Source organism: Megascapheus bottae, chromosome 7, assembly GCF_031878675.1.
Source record: "Megascapheus bottae isolate mThoBot1 chromosome 7, mThoBot2.hap1, whole genome shotgun sequence".
Taxonomy (NCBI): Eukaryota; Metazoa; Chordata; class Mammalia; order Rodentia; family Geomyidae; genus Megascapheus; species Megascapheus bottae.
This window is the reverse complement of record NC_143515.1, coordinates 41,894,372-41,911,349: the sequence shown is the minus strand read 5'-3', so window position 1 is coordinate 41,911,349 and position 16,978 is coordinate 41,894,372. Positions and strand designations below refer to the sequence as shown.

Sequence of the window (16,978 nt, the reverse complement as noted above, 5' to 3'; positions counted from 1 at the left end):
ATAGAAACTTCTCTCAAAGGGGCCAGTTAATATCATATAAGGGTAGCAATGGAGAAGACAAATTTGAAACTGAAATACAGCTATTATAAAGTCAGTAACACTAATTGTATTCTTCCTTCTCCAACCCAAAGTAGTATTAATCATAAAACTAACCTTTAGTTTTTCTTTCTTTGGCTTCTTGCTCTTGGAGTGAGTTTCTCTGTTGTAGACACATCCTACATTTGCTTAAAAGCTCTTGCAGAGTTGGGATTAGAGCTGGATTTAATTGTTTGGGAGTGTGTACTGACAGGAGTAAAGCAAGTGCCCGTAGGTCCTACAAAAACCCAGATGGGAATACCTCATTTTAAAGTGAACATTCTGATATAGCATTTCAGTTAAATGAACCATTTACTTTCCTAGGAGTCAGCCCACACGTTTTTGGCAGTACTGTGTGGTAGAGCCTTGTTCTTTTGATTCATTCTTAGCCTCACTGCCCCCCCATCCCCACCCCGCAATACTAGCAGGACCAGCACTACCATTTCAGAAACACAACTTTATGCTGGTTACCTGAAATAAGAATCTTGCATTTGTCTGCCCAGCTGGCTTCTCAGTGTGACTTGCAATAGCCACTGGGCCCTGTTTCGTTTTTTGGTTATTATTATTATTTCTGGACATGGGGCTTGAACTCTGAGCCTGGGTGCTGTCCCTGAGCATTCTGGTTCAAGGCTAGCACTCTACCACTTTGAGCTACAGTGCCACTTCTGGTTTTCTGGTGTTGAAGAGTCTCACAAACTTTGCTACAATTGGCAGGTTTTGAGACGTGATTCTTAGTGTTCAGCCTCCTGAGTAACTAGTATTACAGGCATGAGCCACCACCTGGCCACTGGTTTGTTTTGAGATTAGTATTACTAACTTTTTGATCAATCTGGCTTATAAATTGTCTTCCTGGGGGCCAGGAGTTTGGCCTAGTGGTAGAGTGCTTGCCTAGCATGCATGAAGATCCGGGTTCAATTCCTCGCTACCACATACATAAAAAAAAGCCAGCACTGGTGGTGTGGCTCAAGTGGTAGAGCTCTATCCTTGAGAAAACCCAAGGACAGTGGTTAGGCCCTAAGTCCAAGGCGAGGACTGGCAAAAAAACAAAAAAAAAACCCTGTCTTATCTTTGCCTAAGTAGAAATATAGCTATGAGCCACCATACATGGCCTAATTCCCTAGTTTCAACTGCCTCTGTAATCGGCAGTCTATTTAGTGCCAGCCTTGAGCAACAAATCCAAATGAGATTGCAAGGCCTCTGATTGCAAGGCCAGTACACATACAAGAAACAAACAACCAGGCATTGGTGGCTCATACCTATAATTGTACCTACTCAGGAGGCTGAGATCTGAGAATCATGGCTCAATGGCAGCCTGGGCAGCCAAGTCCAAGAGATTCTTATCTCCAATAAATACCCCAAAAAGCTCCAAGTGGAGCCGTGGCTTAAGTGTAAGACTGCTAGCCTTGAGCAAAAGTCGCTAGGGGACAGTGCCCAGGCCCTAAGTTCATGCTCCGGGAACAGCAAAACAACAAAAAAAAATTGCAAAACAGCTTCACAGTAGTTGTAGTCACAAAGTAAAATCTTATAAAGGCCAAATACAGAGTTGTTTAAAGAAACTTTAGAAGTTGATGCCCTGCATAGTTCTTACCCCATTTAAAGAAGCACTTGCTTTAGAAATTTCAACTCGGTTGGTAAAATCAGACTGTAGATTTTGATACTGATTTATCAAGTTTGTAATGAGTGTACTAATCAAATTGGCACAGTTTGCTTCAGAAAAGACTTGACTCTGAACCTGAAAAAGATATTTTAAAATAACATGATTTATAAAAGTCCAGCATAATAATGTGTTTTAACTGGAAGTGACGTGATAGTTTCTGAAGTATCACATACCTTTAAAAGGAAATGTGTCATGAACGTGTAGACTATATTGTTATTTAGAAAGGTTCTTTCATCCATTAGGATACATTTAATATATTCAGCGAAAACAGGATCTTCACACAAAAGCTTGATGCAGTTTTTTGACATGGCAGACTAAAATGAGGGAGAAGAAACAGGTGGTTGAGCCCTGACATAATCAGACTTAGACATTTTGGATGTGAGGGCATCCTGAGTCATTTTTTGAATAGCCACTTAAAACTTAAAAGTCTGGTCAATATTTACTTACAACAGCAGTCACCATACTTTGAATAGATGAGTGCTAGGAGAATATACTAATAGTAAAGACATGCAGGGAACTAAAGAGAGACTTATCAGAAGAAGAGATTAAAATGGCAGAAAAGCATATGAGAAAATGTTCTCATTCATGGTCATAAAGGAAATGCAAATCAACCGTAAGATACCACCTTACCCCAACAAGAATGGCCAAGATTTTGAACTCAGACAATGACAGAGGCTGGTGGGGTTGTGGAGAAAAAGGAACCCTACTGCACTGCTGGTGGGATTGTAAACTAGTTCAGCCACTCTGGAAGGCAGTGTGGAGGTTTCTTAAAGAACTGAAAATTGACCTTCCCTATGATCCCATTATACCACTTCAGGGCATCTACCCTGAACATCATAACCCAAGATATGATAAGGACACCTGCTCACCTATGTTTATCTCTGCACTATTCACAATAGCCAGGTGATGGAAACAACCCAGATGCCCTACTGCAGATGAATGGATACAGAAAATGTGGTGTGTGTGTGTGTGTGTATATATATATATATGTATATATATATATGTATATATATGTATATATATGTATATATATATATATATACACACACACACAATGGAATTCTACATAGCCAACAGACAAGATAAAATAATGGCATTTGCAGGGAAGTGGATGAATCTAAAGCGAATCATGTTGAGTAAGACAAGTCAAGACCAAAGGAACAAAAGGCGCATATCCTTAATATGTGGCTATTAGATCCAAACAGTACAAGAGCGAGGACTCAACACTTGCATACTCAATGCTATAGACATGGTATTGGAAATATAACTATATAGACATAAAAACCTATGACTATAGACATGTTTTATTTCATAAATTAATATGTATCTATGATATACAAACCCTTAGCCTAATTTTGATTATGTTCTAAAAACTAAGTGCCAGTGATTATAGAGATTCCCTTCTTGAATACTTGTTTGTTAAACATGTCATTTGAAATATGATGTAAAAATCAGTGTTAATAAATTCTTTAATAAAAAGGCATGCACAGCAACTTTGTTATCTAGCACAGTGAGTTAGCTACAACTAGAAAAATAAGGGTAAGAGAATAGGATGAGAAGTTTTTCAAGGGGGACCTAATTAACAGGAAACCAAACTCTGTGTAGAGAAAGTGAATCCAACAGCTCCAATATATTATTGTATTATCTCACTAACAATCATGATTTGGTGAATAACTTCCCTCTTAAGTATTGAAATGGTAGACAGCAATAGCTTTTCCTATGTAGCTCAGATTTAGTGGGTTTCATTATATGGCAACTTTACTAGTATTTGGTATTCCTGTGTTCAGATGGTCATGACTCTTACAAAATTTACTCCCTGCAACGCCTTTAAATGTCTTCTAATCAGAATTCTTACGGAGAATAAAACTTAAAATGATACACATGTATATTACAGTAAGTGGAAAAAAAAAAAAAAAACTTAGGTGGTGATACTGGGGCCTGAACTCAGGGGTGGGAGTTGTCTGTAGCTTTTCCACTCAAGGCTAGCTCCATTTCTGGCTTTTTGCTGGTTAATCAGAGATAAAAGTCTCATTGACTTTCCTGACTGGAAATCCTTCAAATAATCCTTGAATCTTAGCTTCCTGAATAGTTAGGATTACAGGTGGGAGCCACCAGTTCCCAATCTGTGGTAAGCAATTGTTTAAAAAAAAAAGGTTCAAGATCACTTGAAAAGTCAGGAGTAGAACCAGGACCCATGTCTGTACAAAGAATAGCAGCAGCAGAAGAAAGGAAAAAGCAGAGTTCTCCAATTCACTAAATAGACCATTCAGTTCAAAAGTCAACCAATAACTCTTTTAGAATGCCTACAGTGTATATTAAGTGTGATCCAAGTGAGATCAATGCTTTTTATTTATTATTTTTTGCCAGTCCTGGGGATTGAACTCAGGGCTTGGTCACTGTTCTTAGATACATTTTGCTCAAGGCTAATACTCTGCCACTTGAGCCACAGCACCACTTCTGGCTTTTTCTCTGTATGTTGTACCGTGGAATTGAACCCAGGGCTTCACACATGCAAGGCGAGCACTCTACCACTAGGCTGCACTCCCAGCCCAAGATCAATGCCTTTTAAAGATTTTTCCTGCAGAAGGCGTTTCTTCAGGGCTGAGCTTATGGCTCAAGTGGCAGAGTACCTACCGGCCTTACTAGCATGAGGCTCTGAGTTCAAATCCTAGTACTGTTGACCCTCCAACCAAAAAGAAATCTTTCAGTCGATGAGATAACTGTAAAAGGCCTAGGCTGAAGAAAAGGAGATACAAAAACCACAATTATAGTACAGTATGACAAACATTTCGTAAGAAGTAGGGTAAAGGTTTGTGCCCAAAGGTGGTTAACAAAGTCATTTTTTCCTCTAGGAAAAGGAACCAGCAGAAACCAGTAGTTTCAGGCTTTACAGGATAAGCAGGATTCCTTTAGGTCAGACCCAAAGACTAAATCAAACCTTAGAAGTCCATCTGCTTTTCTCCTTTCTTCCCGTTCTTCCCAATTCTTTCTCTACAACTTAACAGGATTATTAATGTGTTAACTTGTATGAAGATGACTTGTTGAAACTTGAATAGGACAGGTAGGGTTGCCTGTTCTGAGACTGCTAATGGACAACTGACATAGTAACTGCTAGACATTTTGGAATAGTAGTGAGCTTGAGACACCTCTAAGTGGCATAGACTTTCTGACCTTAGAATCTTCCTAATTGGGAACTTTTCCCTACAACTATTGATATTGAATTATGTATGAGGAATTGAACTATAAACAACTTTTGAAATATCCTCAGTGATATATGCACATAAGTGAAAGAAACCCTCTAACCAAAGAAAGGGAATGCCCAAGATTTGGTAACAATTCCATTAATTCTAAAATATACTTCATTTCTTCAATTTCAAAATACACTTCATTTCTATTTTCAAACCTAAACTTCTTGACTCTCATGGTCATATAAGACAAAGACCAAATCATTTAAAATTAGTTTGCTTTACCTGAGTCTGGCATAGCTCAGTCCAAAGTTTGGGAAACAGTGCAAGATGAAGTGGCAAGCCTTCATAGGCAACTAGGATACCTAGTATTTGAAAAGAAATCAGGAGAGGTTATAAATTACATGATTGAGGTTCTAAACTTGGTACATTATCGTAGCTACTTCTGGTTGTAGCTATGTATATTTAGATATAATTTATTCCAGTACTTTAACCAGTGAAATAATTTAAAATGCAGTACTCTCAATTTATATTAATCATTATTCTTTTAAAAAACTTTGTTTCTCCAAAGACAGAAAGGGATCAATCATAGGACCTTAGGCATACTAGGGAAGTGCTCTACCACTGAGCTGTGTCCCTAACCTTGGAATCTCTTTGTGATTTAATCTTAGTTTCTGCTTTCTAGACATCAAATATGCTAATGTCCCTCTTTTACCCTTGTACTTCTTGAAATAAGCTTCTTATCTCCCCACCCCTGTTTAATCATCAAGCATCCTGTCCTCTCTACCTCTGTTTAATTATCAAAGACAAATAGGAGCTATCCTCCTATTAAACCTAAAAAGTATGAGCAGGACCAAGAGCTTTAAAACTTTGTCAGTGGCTGTGAGTTTCGCCTAGTGGTAGAGTGCTTGCCAAGCATGCACAAAGACTGGGGTTCAATTCCTTGGTAACACGTACACAGAAAAAGCCAGGTGGCTCAAGTGGTAGAGCTCTAGCCTTAAGAAAAGCCCAAGGACAGTGTGTAGGCCCTGAGTTCAATTCCCAAGATTGGCAAAAAAACAAAACAAAACCAAACAAAAAAACAACTTTGTCATATGATGTCTGTTTCAGATATTTCCCAGGTTGTGGAGAAGCAGCATAAGCATATGGCTATTCTTATGTAAAACAATATATGCATTGAAATTTGATTATATAGTTTTCCCAAAGTATTATTTTATTCTAGGTTATTTTTTGTTTTTAACTTCTTAAAATCGTGACGTCTACCCTTAGTAAGAACACATAGCAGGTGGGCATAAGTTTGCCATATATTTTTCTGTTAAAATTGTTCCCTGTGTAAATAGTCAAAGAAAATTTTAACTTTACCCTAACCTAATCTGGTTGGGGCTGGAAACATTTACTCATCATAACATTACAACATATGTAAGTTTGATATACCATCAAACCAAGGCTATAGGGAAAAGTTTTTTTACACCCACATTCCTGTATCATAATTATCCATATAAGCAAGAGAAGAAATTTGTCAAGCTATAGTCTTTGATCCCAGTCTGCCCCATTACCTGTTTTTCAGTGACCCACTGAGTCAAGAATAGTTTTTATAATTTTTTAATGACTAAAAAGCAAAATAATAACAAAACTCAATCTACCAGTGCACCAGTGGCTCATACCTATAACCCTAGCTATTCACAGAAAGCTTTTTTTTTTTTTTTGCCAGTCCTGGGCTTGAGCTTAGGGCCTGAGCACTGTCCTTGGACTTTCCTAAGGCTAGAGCTCTACCACTTGAGCCTCAGCACCACTTCCGGCTTTTTTTCTATATGTGGTACCTAGGAATCGAACCCGGGTCTTCATGCATGCTAGGCAAGCACTTTAACCACCAGGCCAAACTCCCGGCCTCACAGAAAGCTTTGATCTGAAGACTGAATTTGAAGCCACCCCAGGCAGAAAAGTTAATGAGATTCGAATCTCCAATTAGCAAAATTCAGACTGGAGGTGTGGCTCAAGCAGCAGAATGCCAACTATGAATGGGAAAGCTGAGAAGCTGTGAGTTCAAGCACCTGTACTAGGATTTATGAATACATAAAAAAAAACCAAACCCAGCCAAATAACACACAATGACCTAAAAAGTCTAATATTAGGGGCCGGGAATTTGGCCTAGTGGTAAGAGTGATTGCCTAGCATGCATGAAGACCCGGTACCACATATATAGAAAAGGTTGGAAGTGGTGTTGTGATCAAGTGGCATAACTCTAGCCTTGAGGAAAACCCAAGGACAGTGCTCAGGCCCTGAGTTCAGGCCACAGTACTAGGGGAAAAAAAATGTCTAATACTAATGTCCAGCTCTTTGTGGAACTACAACTAAAGGCTGCTCCAACATAAACAGTTTCTTTGGTCTTTTCTCCCTAATGAACCCACAAGTGGAAGCAATCTAATTTCTATACCAAGAAGGCCTTTCTGAAACACTTCTGATTTTTTTTTTTTGGAGGGGGGTCAGTAATGGGACTTGAATTCAGCACCTTGGAGTTGTCCCTGAGCTCTTCAACTCAAAACTATTGCTCTACCACTTGAGCCACAATGCCACTTCTGCGTTTCTGGTAGTTAACTGGAGATAAGTGTTTCACAGACTTTTTTGTGCCCAGGCTGGCTTTGAACCGCAATCCTCAGATCTCAGCCTCTTGAGTAGCTAGGATTATAGGTGTAAGCCACCATTGCCTAGCTGTAAGTATGTCTTTATACACCTAAAGCAGAAATAAATTTCTACTGGCAGCCATTGTGTTAGATAAGTCAGAAAATCACATAAATGTTTCCTATCAGCTTTAGGGTATTTTACCCTTAAACTGCAGATTCTCTTGGATGCATAGTTAGGTTCAGAGAGAACGACAACATGCTGAAGTCCATCTTAGACAGTTCAGGATACAACTTAAGAGTCTATTCCAGATTTATCTGATTCAAAAGCCCCAAATCTTTCTAGTAGTCAGTATTTGCCCAAGCTTCAGTAATACATGCATCATTGTGGAAATCGTCACACTTGCCCATTACTTGTACTATTTTTTTTCTTGATACTTTAGATTTACTTGAGAGGTTAGTGTCATATTAACCCTATTTTAGGCAATATAAACATCTAGAAAAGCATTTTACTGATTTGTAATACAGAAAAATCACACGTATTACTAAGAAAAATATTCTCCTTCACACCTATTACTAAAAAAATATTTTCCTGGACAACCTTACACAGCATACTGGAATATACTGCATCATCACGGGAAGACTGTTCACAGTCCTTCCTATTCACTTTCAAGCTGTGCCACCTTCCTCTGCAGAGTTTTCCCATTTATCTTCATAATGCAACTGTGGATGAGAAGCCCCTTAGGCTCTATGACTCAAATTAGATACCAATGTCACCTTAACTCCTACTAGACTCTTCTAATAACTTCTGAATGTCTTGCTTTCCACTAGAGCTCTCAGGGAAGCTTACCTTCATAAACAGAGTGGACATCTCTAAAATAAAACACATACTGAAGCCAGCCTGGGCAGGAAAGTTTGTGGCTTGAAGTGGCACTAGGGCTCAAAGCGGTAGAGCACTAGCCTTGAGCAAAAAAGCTCAGGGATGATGCCCAGGTCCTGAGTTCAAGCCTCATGACTGGCCAAAAACTAACAAAACAAAAAAAGACCCCACACTGAATTTCATGACCCTTATCTTTCTTCATAGGGTGATGTAAGGCGTCCTCAGTAAGGTCCATATCCTGATAAATCCCACCCACGAAGAAATGAACACACCATAAAAACTTCCTCATGTCCTTTCCTTATTACTACCAATTTCATAATCTCATACTGCAGAAGCCTCTGGGTAATATGTTATTAAAATAATTGTCTATCTCAATTATGATTCTTTTGTCTACTTTTGTTTAGGGGAAGGAGATACTGGTAAAACTCAAAAATTCCCAATTATTATACAAATGCTCTACTATTGTTTTTTGGATAGGATTTTACATCTTTGGTTAATGACAGCCTCAAACTGTGATGGACTGACCTACTCTGCCCATTTAGGGATTACAGATGCAAACCTTCTATGTGTCCAGCTTGTTGGTTAAGTCTCACAAGTATACTTCCAGGGCTGGCCTCAACTGCATTCCTCCTGTTCTGTCAAGTAGTTGAGTTTATAGCAGAGAGCCACCGTACCTAGCCTCCTTTGTCTTTCTATAAAACTACAAGTGTCTATCCCATCCACACATTATCTAGGGGAAGCGGTGGCACTGACAGGTAACTCAAGTACAGAAGTAATTCTCTAGAACTGAATCATCAAGATAGCCTAGAAATACCAAATACTGAGTTACCCCAAATCACCCTAAATAACCATTATTTATCTAGCTTATCTGTTACTAAAAAATATGATGGTCCTCCTATGGAACATTCAGGTTTCAGGGTCAATTTTTCCTTTGTAAATGAACTGAACTGACAGCTCTGGAATTATTATTATATTATTTTTTCTTTTTGCAAGTCCTGGGCTTAAACTCAGGGCCTGAGCCCTGTCCTTGGACTTTCTCAAGGCTTAGCACTCTACCACTTGAGCCTCAGCACCACTTCCAGCTTTTTTTTTTCCTATGTATGTGGTACCGAGGAATCGAACCCGGGTCTTCGTGCATGCTAGGCAAGCACTCTACCACTAGGCCAAACTCCCCGGCCTCATTGTCTTTTTGTAAGTGTATTTTCTCCCTTATATAAAAGTATATTGTAAGAAGGATAACATAAAAGTAAATTATAAGGATGGCATCAAATGAGAAAATAGGTGGCACACTGAGGTAATTGGGTAGCTTCCATGGGCCTGGGAAAACAAATCTCTAATACTTATATTAGAAAGCCCAAGGACAATGTTCAAGCCCAGAACTGGCAAAAAAAAAAAAAAAGACAATGAACAAGCAATGGAGGAAAAGATCTGTAATACCTGGTTTGTCTGCAATATTAGGATTTGAACACAAGGCTTTCCATCACTTTTTGGGCAGGCACTCTACTACGTAAGCCTACTTTATCCCAAACCCTTGCTTTTTGCCTGGCTGGCTTCAGAGCATGATTATCCTATTTTCTTTCTGAGTGGCTGGGATTATAGGCATGTGTCCTCATGGCTCACCTTATAAGTGATATTTTGATCTGATATCTTTGAGTGTTGTGAATTGTTTGTGTTATTTAACTGTTTTTATTTTTTTGCCAGTCCTGAGCTTAGTCTCAGGGTCTGAGCACTGCCCTTGGGTTTTCTTAAGGATAGGGCTCTACCACTTGAGCCACAGCACCACTTCTGGCTTTTTTCTATGTATGTAGTATGGAGCAATAGAACCACGGTCTTTGTGCATGTTAGGCAAGCACTCTATCACTAGGCTAATCTCCCGGCCCTTGTGTATTAAACTGAACTTCTAGACATCAGCAGTGAATTCTTTCTATTTTTTGGCTAACCTCTGCTATTTTTAAATATCAAAGTACTATGGTTCTGCATATATACTGTGTTTTCTGACAGTATTAAGTAGCTATGGTTCCTCTACTTTTTCTTTTCTTTATAGATCTTTTTATTTTCCATGGAACTTTTTAAGTTTTTTAAAATGTTTTATTGCCAGGATAATGTATAGAGGGGTTACAGTTACACTCGCCAGGTAGTAGGTACAGTACTTCTCACACATTGATACCCCTTCTCATGTTTTTGGCCCCCTTTCCCCCTCTCTACTTTTTCTAATTCAATTCCTGACAAGTCTATTTTAAGGGACTCTACCCTTCTGTTTTGTTTACTAGGTAGTACCTACAGCTCTATTTCCCTCTGGAATTCTACTCTGTAATTATTAATTTCCTTTTATTTTAAAATAAATCTGTGTGTGTGTGTGTGTGTGTGTGTGTGTGTGTGTGTGTGTGTGTGTGTGTGTGTGTGCGCGCGCGCCTGTGCATGCGTACTGGAACTCAGGATCTCATATTCTCACTTGGCTTTTTCACTCAAGGCTGGTATATCACAACTTCAGCTACAAGTACACTTCTGGCTTTTTTTTTGCCAGTCGGGGCCTTGAGCTCAGGGCCTGAGCACTGTCCTTGGACTTTCTCAAGGCTAGAGCTCTACCACTTGCACCACTTCTGGCTTTTTTTCTATGTATGTGGTACTGAGGAATCGAACCCAGGTCTTCGTGCATGCTAGGGAAGCACTCAACCAGTAGGCCAAACTCCTGGCCACACTTCTGGCTTTTTGTTAGCTAATTGGAGGTATGAGTCTAACAGACTTTCTTGCCCTGTCTGGCTTCTAATCAAGCACCTCAGATTGCAGCCTCTTGAACAGTTAAGATGACAGGCATGAAATACCAGTGCCTGTCCTAATAAATCTTAAAATGTTTGGTTATCCCTATAAAAACCACAAAGACTTTTGCTTCAAATGGAAATCAGTTACAATCAAATATAGATTCTGCTACAATCCTACTTATGGTTAAAGTATTTTAATAACTTTTTTTGGAAGATTCAAAAGCATAAGGAAGTATCCGATTTAAATTTATCCTTACTACTTTTTCTTGAAGAAATTACACAAATCAAAACTCTAGAACTGGGTGCCAGTGGATCATACCTGTAATCCCTAGCTCCTTAGGAGGCTGAGATTTGAGGACTGTGCTTTGAAACTAGCCTGGTCAGAAAAGTCTCAGACTCTCAGGAATAGTGCTCAAGCCCTGAGTTCAAGCCCAGGAATGGCACAAAACAAACACCAAACTTGTGGATATGGATGGAAGGGAGAAGATGAAGGAAACAATGACACTGTCCAAGAAGCACTGTACTCATAACCTAACTTTTGGAATTGTAACCTCTCTGTACAACTATTTCAAACAGAACAAAACCAAAAATACTTATCAAATCTCTGCTCAGCACTAGCTAATCAATATAGGCTTTATTTTTTTCAAGACCTTTACTAGGTGTCTCCCCTTGGAAATAGTCATTTCAGTTCCAAGAAGGAGTTAATGTTAAATGCTGGGACATAACCTTTCCATGTATGGGAAGGCAGACAAAGGACAGCACTGCTTTTGGGTCATTGTCTAACTCCATGACTGGGATAGTCATGGTTTGGCTTATAACAATTGCTAAACCTCTAGCCATATTTGGATATTTACATGTAGTTCCTTAATTGTATTTCATGTTCCCAACACTCACATATAGCAGCATTAACATACTGTGGTAGTAGTGCAATGAGAGATGTTGTTGATACAGAATACATAATCAGTACTGCTTCAGGATTACAAATGTAATTTTAGTACAAAATATGAAAGTTGCTAGCACCAGTGGCTCATGCCTGTAATCCTAGGTAGTTAGGAGGCCCGAGATCTGAGGATCTTGGTTCAAAGCCAGTCCAGGCACAAAAGTCCATGAGACTCTTATCTCCAATTAACTACCAGAAAACTGGGGGGTGGAACAGTGGCTCAAGAGGCAGGGCAGCAGCCTGGAGCTGAAGAACTCAGGGACAGTGCCCAGGCTAAGTTCTAGCCCCACAACTGACAGGAAAAAAAAAAAAAGTTAATTCAGTGACAGGTGTATGTTCTGCTTTTCCTCTCCATGTTTAATTACCCTATGTTCACAAAAAGGTAGAACATGCATTGCCTGATTAAAGTGTTTCAAATAAGAGTAAAATATCCTCACATTAACTTTTGGCATAAATTATGTGAACACAATTATCAGGAAGCTTTAGAAATCAATGTAAGTCCCACTTATCTGGGAGCAAGTCTGTACTATCTACCAGAACTCTTGAATATCATCTCCTACCTGAATATTGTTACTGCTGAGGTTTTAGGTTTTGCTAAGAGCACAATCAAAATTTGAGGATACCTTAATCCCCAGATCCTGGCATTTCAGCCATATAACATTTATGTATAATCTGCTAATAATATCAACTTGAAGGAACAATCTTTCAAATGTGAATATGCTCTAATCACTTACCAATAAGGTAGTTTATTTGAAGACGTTTACCTGACAGCTGTTAACCACTGCCTTCCTCTTGGATAATGAAATCTACTGTGCCTTATCTGGAATGGATTACAATCTTTTCCATAGGAAAGATGGAATTGGGATTCAGATGGAGCACAAGAAATATTTGATTTCTTGACCTGTGTGGTAGTTTCATGTTATTTCCTACCCTTTAAAGTCAAACTAAAGAGAGTGGCAAGGCTCCTGGGCCCTGATGAAGAAAGAAGGTAGGACATGTAGCCTCAGAACCTGGGGAGTTCTGTGAATTGAGGGACAAGGGGGAGGGAGAGGGGAGGGAGAATGTTCCTTTCTAAAGACTTATTAGGTAGTGGAAAGTCACACATCAGGACAATTCTCTCAACAGTACCTCAGGCACATCATTGGGAAATTCACTGAAGGGTTTTCATTTTCCTACATTTCCCCTTTCAAGTTTGTCTTCTCACTCACCTATTTAAGACTTACCTCCTAATTACTCATATATGCACCTCTGCTTCACACTGGCGAGCCCACTTGCTTGCTACTGGCACTGCCAGCTCCAAAGCACAGCTGGCACTATAGAGCTCATCTTACACTTAAGGTCATGGCTAGGGAAGTCCATCTCTAAGCCTGTCTCCCTAAGCAGAACAGGTTTTTTTGTTTTGTTTTACAATTCTGCTGGGCAGATGGTGGACTTGGGCTTCTGTGTGCAAATGGGATCAGCCCTATTCCACACTCCTTATAGGCCAGCTGAAACTCTGGACAGGACTATTCAATGGAAACCAGTAAGTTGGTGTTTTCTTAATAAAAATTAAATGTTCCCAAAAATACGAACTAATATTTTTAAACATTCACTTAAAAAAAAGTATTGTCATATATTTTTTTCCCCTTCCTGAATGGCTAGGGTCTTAAAATAATTCAGTGGAATTTACTGCTCATCTTTTATACTTACTCAGCTTAACTAATGTTTCAGTAAATTTTTCACAGTTGATTGCAACTCGGCATAATAGATGGATGAACTGATGATAAGAAAAGAAGTAGTCTAGCAGCATACGATCATAAACGTCATCTTTGCCCTGAAGGTTAAAGATGATAAAATGGTTGCACTTAAATTGTATAATAAATTAAAGAGCATATTTTGTGCAAATGTAATAAGTTTAACTAAAATATGATTAAATATTTAAATTCTATAAGAATCTAGTTTTAAGTTCTAAATTAGTAATGTTAAGATCTTAATTGTCGTAAGTTTATTTTCAGTGTGCAAACGCTATTAAAATGACCCGTTATTTCTATATACTTTGATAGAATAAAATTAGGATTTTAACATGTGACACTTAGTTCTATAGACATATCAAAAAATGACTTTTGAAATAAATGTGAGGTTATTTGTGTAAGAGTAAATATAGTATTTAAAAAAATATTTTATGAGAATCACTCGAGTATACTTAATACCCAAAGATGGAAAGAGCGTGCATGAAGTGTGAAGAAATACAAAGGAAAAATCTGCTTTTAAAAAAAAATGTAAACTAAGAAAATCCTGTGTCAATGTATCTTGTTTCTGTAATTTAGAACTGGCACTATGTTAGAATAAGCACTAGAGGACTAAAAATAATAAAGCAATCAGTGATATTAGGTATAGGTCAAGAAGAATGTTATTTAAGGACAGTAAAAGAGGTCTTGATTATATGGTGAAATTTAAAAATCCTTAAGCACCTAACTTTTCAGATTTAGATATATGACCCAGTTATAATTTAATTTAGTGACAAACACTAAAGCTTACTATTATTAAGCTAGTTTTTTCAGGGGAAGAAACTACTTATGCTTATTGTTGTTTTTGTGAATATTTAACCAGTATTTCAGGGGAAAGTCCAATGAGTCCATTCTTAGGATCCACAAAATGATCACTCAAAGTCTAAGTACTCATAACTGCCAGGGGGGAAATTCCAAATTACTCTACTATAGAAACATGACTTTCCTGGCATCCCAACATACCTTACTGGTTTCCACCATTGTGGGCAAGAGGCACATATTGAGTTCAGGGCGCGGAGGCCGAATATTGCTTTTCCCTCCTATTAGCTTGATATTTTCTCGACAAGGGAAATAAGGTCCAAGAGACACTAAGACATTAAAAGTATACAATAAGAATAAATGGAAAAATAAATCTCCAAGATTCAGTGTGCAGAACGATTAATTGCCAACCATATTCAAATACTGTGCTAGATGAATACGTACTTGGTATATTACTGTGATGGTAAGTACAATGGTTGTGTTGCAGAAATGGAACCAGAGTATGAAGAAAATCATGGGGACTCAAAAGCACAAGTTCCTTGAGGACATCTGAAAATTAAAACAAAATCTGAGTGTATTAAAATACTAGAGTTAAAGCTACCTGCTATTATAAAACTCCTAAGTCTTGATGAAATTGTAGTGTGGCAACCTTTGCAAACTGCCTTTCCCATAAAATTGTAACTGCTGCTGCTTGCTGAATCAAAGCATCTGAATGTGAAACAAGTTCACTGTATTTCCCTCAAGAATTAACTCATTATTGGGTTTGAGATACTGAACAAGCAAAACCTGTCCTCATCTAAACTTTTGGATGTATTTTTCACCCAAAATCTCAGACTTCCAATTACAGACTGCCTCCAGAATAACAATGATGATAGGGAAATGGTCATACTCTTGATCATTTCCTATAAAGACTCCAGTTCCTATTTCCCCAGTATTCCTATTTCCTCCCAGATACACTTCTTTTTCTTTCTAAGCAGACTGAGTTCTATAATGGTATGGTTGAAGTTCTCAGGAGGTATCTGCTAGGGCCGTCAGAGGAACAATCATTATGCATCCCTTCAGAGTGATGTCAACATTTTCTGGTAGGTTAACAATCTGATCGTTAACCACAAAATAGGGCCATCACCCTGTATGTATCTATATGACTCTACTTTTCCTTTTATAGAATCAAGACTTCAGAGCTGCAAGTTAACTTAAGATAACTGAAGGTCAAGAGCTCAGATATATTGAGTGACTAAGTGAATAATCATTGTTAGGTGAAAATAACAACAATATTCTTAGGACCTAATAGCCAGCCAATGTGAACTACACATAAAAGTACACATGCATTTCAAGTCCTATAGGAATAATATCAATTTTCAAAAATGCAGAAACAACAAACCTCACAGAAATCATTTCCAGGTTTTTACAAAGTGTTTATTTCAAGTAACTTACCTATACAGGCATTTCTTAGCTCTGGGGGGCTATAGGAATTAAGAAGTGTTAACAGTTTATGGGCAAATTCAATTCGTTCTTGCCACTGGATTAATGCTTGTTTCACATCTGCAAATATAAAAGTATACATAAAAGAGAAAGCTTTAAAGAGATCACAATTTCTCACAATTTTTACTTTGTAAACTACAGAATACTAACTCCAAGTGTTTCAAATTTAATCACATTAAAAGCATGTTTGGTAAAAACTAAATTATTATTTTCAAGAGATAGCTACTGAACTTGTCGATTTCTTCCCCACTCCCATCTCAGGTCCTTCTGTTTGCTAGGCAGGGTCTCTGCTACTTGAACTATGCCCCTCTAATCTCTTTGTGTACTAGTTATTTTATTTTATTTTATTTATTTATTTTGCCAGTCCTGGGCATGAGCTCAGGGCCTGAGCACTGTCCCTGGATTTTCTCAAGGATAGGTCTCTACCACTTGAGCCACAGCACTACTTCTGGCTTTTTGCTATATATGTGCTACCGAGGAATCGAACCCTGGTCTTCATGCATGTTAGGCAAGCACTCTACCACCAGCCCAAACTCCCGGCCTGTGCACTAGTTATTTTCTAAGTAGACTCTTGCTTTATTTCTGGGCCATGATTACACCCATGTCTTCCCACATCACTGGGGATGACAGGTGTGCACCACAATATGGAACCCTGTGCTTCCCAAGTAGCTAGGATAACAGGTGCATGCCATGAACTTCTTTTTGCTCGAGCTGGACTCAAACCAAGATCTTCTAATCGTGATTTCCCAAGTAGCTGAGCTACTAGGTCTGGCTGAAGTTGTTAAATTTTCTTCTTTCAGTTCTTGGGCTCTCAAGTAGCTAGGATTACAGACTGGAGCCACTAGAACACAGCATAG

General features: G+C 38.4%; 1 protein-coding gene across 2 annotated transcripts in view; it reads right to left on the bottom strand.

Moving 5' to 3' along the window:
- Usp34 (ubiquitin specific peptidase 34) overlaps nt 1-16,978 on the bottom strand; it is a 206,822-nt gene that overhangs the window by 1,191 nt on the left and 188,653 nt on the right. For both annotated transcript variants that reach the window (XM_090336851.1, XM_090336852.1), the window contains exons 72-79: nt 16,074-16,181; nt 15,084-15,188; nt 14,844-14,968; nt 13,804-13,927; nt 5,203-5,282; nt 1,906-2,046; nt 1,664-1,807; nt 154-313 (exon numbers count right to left, since the gene is read on the bottom strand). In XM_090336851.1, coding sequence (XP_090192977.1) covers nt 154-313; nt 1,664-1,807; nt 1,906-2,046; nt 5,203-5,282; nt 13,804-13,927; nt 14,844-14,968; nt 15,084-15,188; nt 16,074-16,181 — 987 coding nt within the window. The remainder of the gene's footprint in view (nt 1-153; nt 314-1,663; nt 1,808-1,905; nt 2,047-5,202; nt 5,283-13,803; nt 13,928-14,843; nt 14,969-15,083; nt 15,189-16,073; nt 16,182-16,978) is intronic.